At 35.0% G+C, this 16,019-nt stretch overlaps 1 protein-coding gene across 7 annotated transcripts in view; it reads right to left on the bottom strand.

Moving 5' to 3' along the window:
* STXBP5L (syntaxin binding protein 5 like) overlaps positions 1–16,019 on the bottom strand; it is a 419,550-nt gene that overhangs the window by 171,853 nt on the left and 231,678 nt on the right. For all 7 annotated transcript variants that reach the window (XM_017513535.1, XM_017513534.2, XM_017513536.2 and 4 more), the window contains exons 11-12: positions 10,875–11,029; positions 515–587 (exon numbers count right to left, since the gene is read on the bottom strand). In XM_017513535.1, the coding sequence (XP_017369024.1) occupies positions 515–587; positions 10,875–11,029 (228 nt within the window). The remainder of the gene's footprint in view (positions 1–514; positions 588–10,874; positions 11,030–16,019) is intronic.

Here is a 16,019-nt window from a genome sequence, read left to right as displayed (position 1 = left end):
TTACTGACAATGTAAAGGAGTGTGACCACCACTATAATAGCAGTATTCTACACTTGTTTCAATTGCCTGTAACATAATGAAAAAAAAAATGTAAAAGAAGTCTCCTGTCTTCTCTGCCCCTGACAGGATCCTGGTCTTCTGTGTTGTTTGCTGCTGTAGTGCAATAATGTTTTTATCATGTGTCATTTTCCATTACTCAGCTATCACACTGTACAAGTTTTCATAATGATAGCTTTTCTTTAAGGAAACAACAGAAATGTGATCAATTTTATGTGTCCTGAATCTCCAGTGCTTCTCTCCAAACATCGGGTGCTGATGCCTTTAAGTTGTCTTACAATTTTCTCAGTGTTTCCCAAATTCTCCTGGTTTCATTTTCACCATTAAATCAAAGTGCATTGCTGTAATTCTAGCAAACCAATATTCACACAAAGAATATTTCCTATCTAAAGAATACAAATGCCAATTATCTAAAATAAAGAGCTTAAAAGTGTTAATCTGTATATGGATAACTTACTTGCTTTGTGTCAGATCAACTACAATAAGATCTTTCTCCAGAAGTACTACAACAGCATAGGGTTCTTGAAATTCTACAAGTAAAAATAAAAAATGAAAAGTTTTCATATTGAATATTTTATAAAATCAGCAAAATTGCATTTCTTTTATCTCTATACAAATACTATTTAAACTATGTGAGAAGATCAAACTGTAAGTCAAAGTAAGATGTAACAAACTGCACTTAAAAATATGCTGTTTCTCAAATTTAATATTAAGATCACTAAAAAGAGCAAGAAAAAATTAAAAGTAGCATAGTATAGAGTTAAATATATCTCAATAATTATGGAGTGGTAATAATATTGGATTATGTGAAGACAGTGAATCTGTCACCTGATCTCACAAACATTTATCTTATTCTTCCATACCTTTGTATTTTAGATCTGATATTATGCCTACAAGGAAATTGTACTGAAGGAATAGTATCTCTGCTTCTCTGGGGTATGACATATATTCACATCTGTATAAGAGTAACACTGCTTATAATTAAAAGTTTACTTTCAATTCAATATAATTTGAAATATATTTATAGATTGTGTAACCACATCAGATCAATCCAATTCAAGTTTTACATAACAAAGCTCTTCAGTTGCCATGGACACCCAGATTGAAGGCCACATAACCTGAACATGTCCAGATAAACCAAGCATGCAACCACAGGTAGAAACTAAGTGCCCAGAACAAGGAACAGGGACTAAAATTAGGAAGCATACATTGCATGCCAGGCTGCAGGATCCAATCAGATAGAGCCCTGGTATCACCCCAGGGAAAAATCCAGTCAGAGTACACCTCCTAGCATCATCCTATGGCAGGAGCCAATCAGATCATGTCTCCTCATTACCCTCTGAATATAAAACCTTCCCTAATCCCCAGCTTGGGGAGACAGTTTTGAGATCTGTCTCTTTGCCAGTTCACTCACAATAAACCTTTCTTGCTGCAAAAACCTGGTGCTTCAGTGTTTGGCTTTCCATTGTGCATGAGCAAAGAGACCCAGTTTAGTTCAATAACGAAGTTGGTGAACCAGATGGAACTTCTACAAATCCTTTCAGGGCAGTTTTGCCCGTGGCTCACCAGCTCCGTATCAGGGATGGGCTCCACTTGAGGGTCTGAGCAGCTGTCCAGGTGTTTTACTTGGTGATTTGCTCTTGGTTCCTGTCTCCCCAGCATGGCCCTGATGACTTTTGGTGCTTTGATTTTCATTTTTGCAGCAAAGAAAAGTTTTAAATTTTGGAACATATTTTTTTCCTCTGTTTTATTTTTATTTTTTGGTGAATTAATCTCTGTGCAAGTGACCAACTCTCAGCTCCTTTCTTATCAACTTCCACTAGGGAGACTTGTCAACCTCTACAAGGGGGCCTAAGTTAGGGATTTCAACTTCGATTAAAAGGAGAATAAGGAGATATGCTCATGTGGCACTTTTCATTATAAATTTGACTAGGAACTTGACTAGGAACTTGGAACTTGGATGTGTACATGTGTACATGTTAAGTTTAGGGTTTGTCTAGTCACTTGTTTAATGTTGTTAAGACCACTTAGCAAACCCTGAACAAGCTGCCAGTGGCAGCAAAGGAGGCCTGATTCAGGGTTGCTGTCTATTCCAATCAAACAGACTGAGCAAATATTTGCTTGATTATCAGCTGGAGGTCAATCTTCCCCATCTAGAATGGATTAAAGATGTCTGAAGCTTACAGAGACAAGTTTGAGCCTTGTCTTTTTGCTCTCATTGAGGGGATCAAACTCAGAGTCCAAAATGCTGTGCTTTGTCTTAATTGGCTGGTTCTGTTTCTGTTTGTATATTTGTATTCAGATATGCATAGTAATATCTGGCTTAAGCAGTGGTTAGTACTTTGATGGCACAGAAACAGTCTAATTAGAAAATTATTTAATTGAGGGACTACCTTGCTCCCTTCAGCCCTTTTAGGTACTCCTAGGTGACTAGGAGATACCAGACCCATTGGTGATTCACTGGGAAGGAATCTCCATAAGCACCACATTGCAGACCCACAATATATATATCTCTCTCTAGAGCAGGGCCTTGCTCTAGTCATCTGAGATAAACCTCCAAGCAAAATGGGGAATGTTAATTGTAGCAGGTCTCCAGCAGCACAAGCCATAATGGTACAACAGTGGCCAAAGAAAATGCGTCTTCCTTTCTTGAGGTCTTTAAAGCCTTCAGGCAATACACTGACATTGACCCTGAACACCCAGGTAACCTGAGAGTTTTATCAGTCACAGCATCCCTGGTATAAGAGGAAACCTACAAAAAGTAGAAAAAGTGTTGAGAATATCAATATCTCAAGTGGTCAAGATTGCCTTTAAGGTATTGTCTTGTTCAAGTCCAAAACGGGCAAAAGCTATGCGACATGAGACAACAAGCAATGTTGCTTGCTGTGGCTGTTGGCCGCAACCAACCAAGACGCAAGATAGTGCATGGTAGCCAAAAAATAATGGTCATGGGTAAGATCCCTGGAACCACACTGCTAGCCAAATGGCTGTACACTCTTGAGGCCATGATGTGCATATTGTAAACAAGAGAACCATTGGAAATGGGAGTGCCCTAACCATCCCAGGCAGGTGGAGGAAGAAGCTGTCCATCAGTCAGCCCACCAGATACCGCAGTTTTCTGATAGTGATTAAAAATAATGGGACTGGGGATCTTCTATGATCTAAGAATCCTGGGTAATAACTAATGTAGAAAAGAGACTTATGGGCTTTCTAATTGACAATAGAGCTAGCCTTCTTCCACTAGCTCCTCTCTTCCTGCTGCTCTGCCCCACTACTTTGCTGCTCTGGTTTCTCTAAAATTCAGTAAGGGGTTTCAGCCATGTGGAACAGGTAAATTTAAGCCAAAATTGTTAGTTTGACAGAGACGAAGTTTGAATCTAACTATCCCTTTTAACTAGTGAGTTATGGCTGACATATAGCTAAGGCTTTAAAAATTAAAGCTACGTTATCATTATTCGCAGCTGCTTGAATGTACAAGTCTGGTTGTATTTATCTATGGTACCAAATTGGCTTATAAATAGAGGAGTACTCATAAATTAAGCAAGTAAGACCAGGCATTTGTCAAGTACACGTGACTTAGAAATCTTTTGGCAAATGGGACTAGTCTAAGATTGACGGTTTGTGTGTTCTGAATTATTCTGTGTCCTCTGAATTATTTGACTTTAAGGTCATTACTTTTATAATATTTGCCTGACATGCAGTTATATAAAATAATTAATAGATAAATAATTTGGAATGATGACTAGCTTTGTCTAATATCTCAGTTTTTATAAGTAATCTCAGCACACTGCTAAACATACATAAATAAATGTAAATGGGATAAATAGTTATAAATAATTTTTTATGTAATTTGAAATCCTAAATTACATAAAAAATAACAAACAGATACTCGTTAAAAGTAGAAGTCATTTTCAAATATGATAACAACTGAAACAAATTACTGAACATAAATAGGGTTGTCTTTGGCTTCTCAAATTTAATAGAAAGACTAGAAGGACTAACAGAAAGACTAAATATCCATAAAAATGTTATAGGGAAATATATTTTTCTGACAATTATAAAATGGTTCTTGGCCAAGAATGGTGGCTTACACCTGTAATCTCAGCAGTTTGGTAGGCTAAGGTGGAAGAATTGCTTGAGGCCAGGAGTTTGAGACTACCCTGGGTAATAAGGCAAGACTCCATCTCTACAAAAAATAAAATAATTAGCCAGGTATGATGACATGCACCTGGTGCTTCAGCTACTTGGAAGGCAGAGGTGAAAGGATCACTTGAGCCCAAGAGTGTGAGGCTGCACTCAGCCATGATCATGCCACTGCACTCTAGCCTGGGCAAAAGAGCAAAACCCTGTCTCTAAAATAAAAATAAAAATAAAAAATTGAAATAATAAAAATAGAATGGTTATTATCTATTAAATAATAATATGTAACAGGCAATTCAAGATTTCATGCTTCCCATGTTTTTAATAAAATTTAAGGTTACTAGAAGCTAAAAATTCCAATTGATATATAATTCTGTATATAAAGTATAACAAAGTAAGGTGTGCTTAATAAGAGAAAAAATTTATAAGAGAAAAAGTGTCTTTTATTGAGAAAAAAATTTTTTTTTCTAATCTGAATGCTATTTAAAGGGAGTATCAAAATGTGTATTTAGGAAGGAAATAGACACAAGATAGAAAAGATGTAAATAGGTGAGGGAGAAAAAGAGAAAGAGAGAAAGAGAGAGAGAGAGAGAGAGAGAGAGAGAGAGACAGTTACAGATGTAAAGATAAGAGAAAATCTTGCATGATAAATCTTTTTCCTAGAGTGACATGACTGGTTACTTAAGAAGAAGAAGTATAGAGTGAGGCAAAGTGTCTCAGTAATCCATAGATGGTCTGAGTATATCATGATAAGGTTCATGAATGGGAACTTATGAAGGAAATTTTGGGTGTGATTAAGCCGGTTATAATTAAAATAAATTATTTGTACAGTCTTTCTAAAGAATAAACTTTGATGTTAAAATACACTGATACAAAACTTAAAAACTTGGTGTCCTATGTTAAACAACAAAGAACAACAAAGCTTGCTTTTTTTTTTTTTTTTTTTTTTTTTTNATCTGTATCACCCAGGCTGGAGTGCAGTGGCACAATCTCAGCTTACTGCAACCTCCACCTTCAGGTTCAAGTGATTCTCCTGCCTTAGTCTCCCAAGTAGCTGGGATTACAGATGTGTACCACCTCACTCAGATGATTTTTGTATTTTCAGTAGAGATGGGGTTTCACTATGTTGGCCAGGCTGGTCTTGAACTCCTGACCTCAGGTGATCCACCCACTTTGGCCTACCAAAGTGATGAGATTACAGGGATGAGCCACTGTGACCAGCAAACAAAGGTTTCTTAAAATAGTAATTGCTTTTAGTAAGATTGCAAGAAGCTTTATTTTTAATTCTGAAATCTCTTTCTTTAACAACCATCCTCTGAATTACAAACAAGATTCTATTTCTGTCACATTTCTTCTTGAGAACTGCCTAGTTTCTCTGATTTTACTTTTATCCTGAAGTTCCAGAAAAGCAATGTTTTACTCATTATAACTTGATTGAGTACTCTTGGCTTTTCTTTATGTGTCTGAATTATTTTATGTAACCAGAACTTCATATGCTATTGCTAAGAACTATATATTCTCTGTTCAAGGTAACTGGCTTAGGAAATACAGATTCTGTGTTTTATGAAGAACATTTCCTGTACTTTATGCTGTCCTTGTTGGGTTTTGAGTGCTTCAGAAAACTGAGCTTTACAAGGGTTAAGGTTTTTACATCCATGTAACTTTCTGTATTGTTTTTGAAGTCTTCTGATTGTTACTCTTACTTTGGTTGAGTAAGTATTTATTTGGCAGTGAACTATCATTCTATTCAAGAAAGTAGTTTTTGAACTTTTTGACATCTTTGGTAGGTTTCTCCAGGATCAAAATCTTTAATTAAGTCTTTTGGCCTAAAATTAATTTTACAATTTTCCACGTTGACCCCCTGAAGGGCCTCAAATGGTTTATCTCTCATCTTGTACAGATATTAACTGATTAGGCTTATTTGATAAATAATACAGGAAGTACTGTCAAACAAGGAATGGTGTTTAATTTCCTTAAGTTATATATGTGTGTGTTATTAAAATGTGTGAAATTGTATAGGATTCCTAAAATTCTGATATGCCAAGATATGTAAGATAATAGCGATTATTAAGTTAAATTATGCCAATAAAATGTCTAAATTGCCTTTTCAATTGAAATTCTTATCAGATCTTTGGCTATAATTGTTCTGGGGTTTTGTCATCCAGTTTTTATTTTAAATTCTTCTCTGGAGGTATTTGCAATGGGCTAGAGTTTAAAATTGCTAATCAAAGTAAAGAAAAAAAAATTTTTTTAAACAGAGTCTTAATCTGTTGCCCAGGCTGGAGTCCAGTGGTGCAGTCATAGCTCGCTGCAGCTTCCATCTCCTGGTCTCAAGCTTGATCCTCCTATGTCAGCCTATGGAGTAGCTAGGACTACAGGTATGTACCACTACACCCAGCTAATATTTTTATTTTTAGTAGAGATAGGTCTCGCTATGTTGTGCAGGCTGGTCTTGAAATCCTGAGCTCAAGCTATCCACTCAACCTCCCAAAGTGCTAGTATTACAAGTATAAGCCACTACACTTGGCCAGCCAAACAAAATTATTTAAATGAAATTAAATAATTGATAAAGATAATGTTTTTGTGGCTTAAATGTTTTGTTTTCCAAATTCAAGGAATTTTTCTGTCATAGGCTATCTACAGTTTGCAATATTTTGGTAAAGCACCCTTTATTGAACAAAGGGGGAAACATTTGCTTTTTCTCCCTACTTGATTCCTCTAAAATTCAGAAGCTATACATGACCATTCTTATTTTTATTTATATACGTTAAATAAAAATCTTATCTCTCTTGAAAGCAGGATACAATTAAGAACATTGGTTATAGTACCAAGATATAGACTGAAATGTTATATGTAAGAATGTATGTAAAATACCTGTCTTCAAGAGTTCCCAGCTTTACAGTGAGTAAGTAAAAACTGTCACTTCCTGGTAGGCCCAAGAACCTTAAGACTGTAAGTAAAATCTAACACCTGACTTGGTTGGTCCATCTAGCTTCAAGAGGTTCTAATATTTATGATTTCTTATTTGATCAATGTGGACAGGAAAAGTTATGCTTGTAAGAAAAGCAAAAGTGGGATCAACTATTACATTATAACCCTGTGCATTATCCACAATTCCTTATCATTTAGCTGTAGGCTGGATTAGATTCTGAATTCTCCTAAGATCCTCCAATATTTGGTTATAACTAAATCCTAATGAAGTCACCTAGCTCGCTCCCCTGCCACCCCATCCAGACTAAGGATGCTCTGGGAACATTCAGGGGATTTCCCCTTTAAAATCTAACCAACTAGGTGAATTAAAATATCAGAATTGGACACAAACTGGACCCATAGGATACTATAGTCCCCTTGTCTCAAAGAAGTTGATGCTTCCACTTCTTTTGTAAAAGCTACAATGAAAATAGTAATGGGGACCCCCTCACTGTCTGCATTCCACACTCTGTTGGGGCTTTACTCAATTCACATTATAAGAGGCCTAGAAAACTATGCAGTTCTCTTTCTATCCTCACCTCCCCTTATCACGATCCAATATAACTTGATTAATTCTGCTACTTTCCTTATCTTTCCTCATGTCAGGTCTGCTCAACAGGCAGAACTGCATGCTCTTACTAGACATGTCTTGCAGCCAAAGGTAAAATGGTCAATATTTATACAGACAGCAAGCATGTCTTGAGATGGTTCACAACCTTAGTATCTGTGTGAAACATGTCTATAACACCATATTGGAAAACCATTTCATGCCTTCATGGACTACTTCACATTACCAGAAAGTCCCTTTGAGTTATGGCAACAATATTTTACTCAGCTCCCCGTCTCTCAAGTATACTGGTATGTACCAGTTACAGTTTGCATGTTTTAGCATTGCATTGAAGGCTTCTATTGTCAACAGGCCACAGCTATGGCAGTAGTTAAGGCCCTGTTGTAACATTTATACCAACCTGAGAAGTCTCTCAAGAGCTTCATAATGCTCTAGGAACTCATTGTACAGGGCAAATTACTGAAAACATTTGTATAATTTGGCCTATTTATCAACATCTCCATTGTGCTTACTACCTCTAGTCCTCTGGACTGTTGAAATAGACCAAGGGAATAAGAAAAGCCCAACTGGCAAAGATTTGTGGTGTGGCATTTAACCTGCCATAGCCCAAGGCCCTTTCTTTAGTCCTCCTTAACCCTGGCATGCTTTCCATGTTCCTTTGTAGAGTTCTGAATTCATCCAGATAGTCAGAGCAGCCAACACATTTGTGGTAGCCTCTAATCTTTACTGATCCCTTTCCAAGTAGGACTCCTCAATGGCATTTGTTTCTGCTTGTCCCATTGGCCCCTGGAAACCTCCTAGGAAACATTTTTGTACAAATCTGCCAGGTCCATATTTCCTTCTCCCAAAAAGGGGGAAATAATATTAGAGTTATCCTCACCAGAAGATCTGGCCACAGAAATGGCTTTACCCTAATTCTTATCTCCTAAGTTGGCCTCACCAGCACTACTCACCCTGCTCTCCAAGAGCTATCATCTGTGCCCTGAGAGTCCTGGGTCACAATCCAGCACCAATGATAACCCCATAGATTACAGTTGGGGATGCACTCAAGAATGTGATTTACTTTGAGAGGTTAACTATAATGAAGGAGCTAGATTAGGAAGGTTTCTGGGGCCCTGGTTTGGACTAAGTTCTGCTTGAGATGGATATATGGTCAGAAACGTTTTCTGCACTGTGAATAGAGTTAAAGTACATCTCCTAGCTTTTGACAAATAAAAAATTCCATCCTCATTACCACTTTCTGAAAAACAAAGATTTATATGTATGGCTTGAAAGTGAATAGGAATGGTTACATTGCATTTATGCTTTATTGAACATTATTAGAAATTATCCTAACATCTCTACCAATGTGCAGAAATCTATATACACACAGACCACACATTCTCAATTTCTATTGCTCACACATCTTCCTCAAGGCTCTTCAGAGGAGGCATTTTCCTAAGCTCAGCTGTTGGTCCTCTGTTCTTTCTTCATTTATTCCTTCATCATTCATTTTTGTAACTCCAAAGAACACTTATATTTTGGTGATTCATAAATATTGTAAGACAATTTCTCTCTTTTTCTATTCTCTAAACAACTCTACTGTCTCACAATCAGACTTACTTTCCTCTCTTTCCAAAAACTGCTATTAATATGCATGAAACCATGACTATTTAATTAGCTTATAAATTAATACATTACTTATAGTCTGAACCATACAACGCAGCACTTAAGGTGTTACATTACTTAAACTTAACAAATCATAGTAATCTCACCCATCTGACCAGATTTTATGCAATTTGACATCAGAGATTAGTTTTATACTTTATCTGTATGCCTAACAAGTTCCTGTAGTACTGAGGCCATAGAATGATTCAATAAATATTTGACAATTAAAAACATAAATAAATTGTCTGTCTCTAGTAACTTTGGAAATAAAGTGCTACATTGATTACTATTTAATATCAGTTTATCCCATCTTTTTAATATGAGACTAAATAATTTAAAGTTAATACATTTAATAATAGAACTCACAACATATATATTTTTATAGTTTAAGAAGTATGTTAACTTAACCTTCCAGTAGTCATGTGGAGACCATATTATGGTTCTCTTTCTACAAATCATAAATAAAATTCATAAATGTAAAGTTACTTGCCCAAGGTCACCTAGCTAGTAAGTGGCAGAGCTAAATCATAACCCCACATATTCTGTCCCCAAATCCTGTGATCTTTCCCCTAGATCTATATATTCCCTCTTAAAAATATAGTAATACATATACACTTACTATGTTGTTGTAACACAACTCATATTTCCTTTTTTATGAGAGGAAATTTCTCACTTTTTAGATTTCATTAAAATTTTTATTTATTTATTTATTTATTATATTTTTTAGAGAGGGACTCTCACTATGTTGCCCAGGCTGGTCTCAAACTCCTGGACTCAAACAATCTGTCTGCCTTGGCCTCTCAAAGTGCTAGGATTACAGGCATGAGCCACCACACTTGGCCACATTATGAAACTATTTCATCATTATTAGATTTCATTATACGGATTGTATATAAGTTTAGAAAAAGTCTTTATAGTCAGGATCATAAAATTATATATGCATTTCCCTTCCCAAAGGCTCTTCTGACTATTCTCAAAATTTTAAAACGTCATTAACCACAGATTTGCAATCCTATAGTAATCAGAGGTGCTGCAGTTGCATCTGAAGCAAAGCTAGATGTGAAACAGATGCAGCACCACCACAGTTACAGATTACTAATATAAGGTAAGTGCTTTAACTTTGATTGGCTTTGGGATGGAATGGATGGAGCTGGTCTGAGAGAGGCTATTAAGAGACCTCAGCTTCCCCAAGTGATTTCATCCCGGACCCTTATCGGACCCTCCCAGCTCAGCTTCCACCATCTAATCAAAGTTTAAAGCACTTACCTGATATTAGAACCTGAAATTCCAGCATTGCTGTACTACATCTGTCTTATTTCCAGTTTGTCAAGTAGGTACAATTGCAGAACCTGCTCCAACACCTGTAGCTCACAGTGTTATACCATAGTAGACATCCACTGCCAAAACTGAAAATATTTAACCTTAATTTTGTTAGAAACTTGTCATTTCAAAAATGAATTTTTCAACATTAAGTTTCATTTTAGTTACTTACCATTTGGATAGGGTGTTTCACATAAAGTTAGAAATTCAACAATAGGATGATCCATTTCAAGTACTGTAATTGCTTTTCCATGCATGATGGTTAAACTTGGTCTTCTACAAGCTTTGTCATAGGACAGCCCACCAGAGAATATTATGAATGGTTCACTACACAGGAGAAAACATTAATGAGACTCAGAAGTCCTTTAACATGACCCAAAGTCACAGGAGTGAACCTATAAAGAACAGGTTTGTTGTATACCATATAATTTGACAGACAGTAAAAAACTTGCCTGGCTCAAAATTTTTCATTTACTAACCTACTCTTCTACTATATCCCACTTTCTAGATGTAAATTCTCACTATTAAATTTACCAATGGATCAGTCTAAAGATGTTGGGGTAGGTTTGGGGAAAGGCAGTGAGCTTGGAGGGAGGTGGATGTGCTCACTGACTCTCAAAAGGCATCTTCATATATATTAGTTAGTTCCCAAACTCTAAATCACTATCACTGGAATATTAGTCATGTTAGAATATCAGGATAACTGGCTTGTGGGGCCTAAAATCTCTACGAGAGAAAATAGACAAATTTTAATATAAAATGAAACGTGACAGTGGAAAGCCCAAAATGGCAGAGAGTAAAATAAAAATTCTAGATAATGGAGTTTCTGTTGAAAGAGAGTAAAGATAAAAAGGTGAAGAAAGCTAATATGTAAGAGAATAATAGTTAATCAAAGATAAATTGCCTTTTCTATTTTACATGTGGCCAATCAGCTCTATATATGTTATTCAACTAACTTTAAACAATATTTTTGTCTGTTGATTTATAAAATACAATTAGATAGTAGAGTGGGGTTAAGATGACTCTAAAACATTATAGCTATCTGAAAATTATGAAATCATTTCAAAATTTTTCATTTTTAATTTCTCAAATCAATACTTATATATCTCTAGTGTATGTGTACAAAAGAAAAAGTGTGCTAGCAGGAAGTATTTTCAAGAAAAAGTAAATACCAAATTTGAAAATATTCTTTTCTAATTTTTAAAAAAGAACTAGAGGCTTTTATTGTACCAAATTATTTGAGTATATAATGCTCGCCTACATAATTCACTTACATCCTATTTGATAAGCTGAAGAATCTACTTTTCCCTGGAAATCACTCTATAAGATTTCCTTTTCTCTTCCATTTTGTACTGTGTGTGGCACCAAACATTATCGATGGGACATTTGCTAATCTTATGCTGGTTATATAACCAAAAAGGGGGGCTTTTTAACAAAGTTTCTATCCAAACCTATATGTAAAATGCATGTACTATTTTCTATTTATTATTCTACCTTAATATTATGATGTAAATATTTGAGTTACAAGCAAAATAAGTAAAAATACTTTAACTTATTTTACCTCAGTTGATTTGAGTAATAGTCTTGCACCAGTGATTTGATATGGTAAGTGACCAACCTACTAATGGTGCTACTAAAAAGCATGTTTATTATTTCTATAAAACATATATTTATATTATTTATAAGATTTATCCAGATTTAAAAAGCATTTCTAAGTTATTTATGAAATACTATGAAAGATTTTACCTTTGTTTATTGCTTTGTTTTGCAAAAGAAGGCCACAACTTAAGAGAATGTAGTATCTTTTCATAAATATTAAGCTTAACTGTATACCATAAATATTAATAAAGGCCATAAATATCTATTTTTTTCTTGTGTAAAAGTAGGTGAATTTATTCTCATCCCCTAATACTAATCCCAACATAGAATAAGGAATAATTTACCTCCCCGGCTTTTTTGTATATACTTTGGAAATAGGTCCTCTCCAACATTGAAAGGAAGTAAAACCTCTTCTGCTCTAATTATAATTCTGCATCAGAATACTCTGGGTCTGAAGTTAGTTGTTAATATAGATGCATTTCTCTATAAATTACTGAGTGATTGAATAAAAAGTTATTTCCTCAGGAAAGTGCTCAGGGAACCACTCATTGTTAACTGTGCTAAATATTTAATTATCACATTAAGCCCTCATAAGTTATGTCCTCATTTTATTAATGAGGTTAAATAACAGCTAAGCAGCAACATTTAAGGAAAATTGAGATCTATCAGACTCCAAAGCCTATGCTTCTAAACGCTCCTATATATTGCCTCTAGTAATAAATAGCTACAATTTACTGAATGCTTACCATGTGACATATATTGTGTTATGTGTATATATAAAGTAAATTTTGTGTAATACTCACAACAACCTTATGAAGAAAGTACTATTAGTCCCTTTTATACATAAGGAATCTAAGATTAATGCAGATTAAACTTGTTCAGGGTCAAGCAGCTAGTGAGTACCAGGACAAAGATTCAAAACCAGACTCAAAAGCCCACATTTCTCATTTTTAGTTTAATGTTTCCCAAACTGTGCAATACAACTTGGTAGTTGCTCAGCATTAAAACATTAAATTTGATAATTTGATAAGCACTTGCAAAACTGTATCTCTGTTTAGAAATTTTGTATTTCATGGCATATGTTAAAAATTCTGTGAAATCATAAGGTAAACAATCCAATTTACTTTTATAGAATTTGTAATTTCTCAGATTTATTAGATTACAGATCCCTTTTATTCTATGAATATCATTAGTGGTCAAAGGAACACAGTTGCTTGATAATGCTGTACCAAACTAAATGTTGTACCACACTAAACTGTCTCAGGTGTTATTTAATACAAAGATTCTATTAAGGAATTCCTATCAGATAGATTCTTATAAAAGAAATAAATAACCATATACTTGAAATGTCCTCAAACTTAAAGAAAGCATTAATAAAAAAATAACAAATTATGAATAGAAAACTTGGATGAATCTCAAAGGCATTCTACTGAGTGAAAGAAGCTAGGCTTAAAAGTTTACATAATATATAACTGCATTTATATAACAGTCCCCAAAAGGCAAAACTATAGTGATGGAGAACAGATCAGTGGTTGCTAAGCTTTGGGAGCTGGGGAGAGGAGTGACTATAAAGGAACACAATAGGAGAGTTGTAAGAAATGATGGAAATATTCTTTATTCTTATTGTGGTGGTAGTTTTAGGAATCTATACATGTGTTTAAAAACATGAAACTGTACACCAAAAGAAAAAGTTAATTTTACTGTACATATAATTTGTAAAATACATAAAATAAACAGGATTAAAATTTTGTCCCCATGAAGGTAACAAGATTAAACAAGTTGTCTAACATAATAAATATTAAATGCTAACATATATTGAGTATTTATGATACTGTAGGCATCACATGCAGAGTTTTACATGCATTCTTTTATTTAATCCTTATCACATCCCAGTGAGATAATTACTCTATTTAACAAATGGGTATATTGAGGCTTAGAGAACTTAATTATACATAAAGCCTATTAGTAGGCTGCCATTATAGGAACAGATTAAAAGACTACCAGAAAATAACTTTCTTTAGCTTCAGAAAACCTAATAATTCCAGGGGTAGTTGGTATATACATCAATATTCCTTTCTTGAAGAGGATAAAATTATTAAGCCTAGAGGCCATCTTAGTTAGAGTGTCAGTAAGCATATTGGTGATTGGGGACAAATGATTCCCATATACACGTCTGTTTATCCCTGAAAATGTAAAGCAAGTCTGTAAATGGCTGGTCTGACATAAAAGCGAGAAGAAAACACATCCCTTATGTGTGCTACCTATGCAGTCCAGTAAGAGACCCTATTGCTGCAGCTTATATGGTAGAACTTTCCCTAAGATTCCTGTTTCTGTGACAGCCATCCTGACTTTTAACTGCAGGTAAGGGGCTATAGCCATGTAATTCCACTTCCTAACTGTGGCCCATTTTACTGTGGCAATAAATTTTAGTAACCTTAACCTCACTGCCCCTCTGCTTTTTAACTTCCTTGTGTGCTAAGCTCCAGAGGTGACTTTTCTAATAAAGTAGTAATCACAAAAAATAGAAGCAATTTATTAATGTACACAAGTAGATGGGATGACAGTAATTATGATCAATAATATTATTATTTTGCATTAAAAATATGAAGAATTACTTTACACATAGCTGGGTTATCATTGACTAGAAAAAAGTTAAGAATACTTGAATACTTTAAACAACATGGAATAATGATGACAAAAGTAACATATTTATTAAGAAACCCGCTACAGGTATTGATCGACTTACAACCTATGCAACTTATGACCATTCAACTTTACGACCACAATCGCTAGCCACGACTGCTCCGCGTCTGGCAGCGCAAACGTTGCCCAGCTGGGCGTACAACAGTGCGGACCAGCTTCTGGCAGCACTACCATCTCCACGTGCACCATTTCAACTGTTATCCCAGACTTGGTACAGCAATTTGTGTTTTGTGTCTTGGATATTTTTCATCAAACCCCTCCCAATAAACTTCTTATACATTTCGAAGCAATGGACCCAAACATCGAACGATCTGCAAGGATTGAACGAATGGCGCACGATGTATTTCGTCCGTATCATGAAATTTATGAAGAAAAAAAGAAACACACAATTCAGACAAAGCTCACCATGTTTATGAAAAAACCAACTCCGGTAACCCCAACTGCTGCCTCAGATGACGACATCAGCGATCCGCAGCCAAGCACCAGTGGCCAATAAAATGTTTCATACATGTTTATATATTTTGATATGTTTTGCAATTGGGAAAATGTTTCCTATGGTATTTTTTACACCTGTATTTTGTATTTTTGTATGCACCTGTATTTTGTAATTTTGTATGTTTTACAAATATTAAACCAGTTGTACTGGTAATGCAGTGTTTTACTTAAACCCGACGAATGTAAAAATAAGAAACAAAATGGTGTAGAGATGATACGAATGGCATAAAATGAACAAAGAAAATTATGATAAAATATGACTTAAAGATTTTTATAACATCATTTCACAGTACTGTACATATAGCCTACTCAACTTACGACCAAATCATGTTACGACCAGTCTGTCGGAACCAATCATGGTCGTAGGTCGAGCACTAGCTGTATGTATCTTCATCAAACAGAGGACATTGCATGCTGTATCCATTATTTCACTTAATTCTCATGAATATCACAGTGAGATAGGTACTGTTGATAAGAAAACTAAACTTTAAAATTGTTTTTTTTTTTTTTTTTTTTTTTT

The sequence above is a fragment of the Cebus imitator genome, unplaced genomic scaffold, assembly GCF_001604975.1.
Source record: "Cebus imitator isolate Cc_AM_T3 unplaced genomic scaffold, Cebus_imitator-1.0 Scaffold494, whole genome shotgun sequence".
Classification (NCBI taxonomy): Eukaryota; Metazoa; Chordata; class Mammalia; order Primates; family Cebidae; genus Cebus; species Cebus imitator.
Note: the sequence above shows the minus strand (reverse complement) of the source record. Positions and strands in the feature narration are given on the sequence as shown.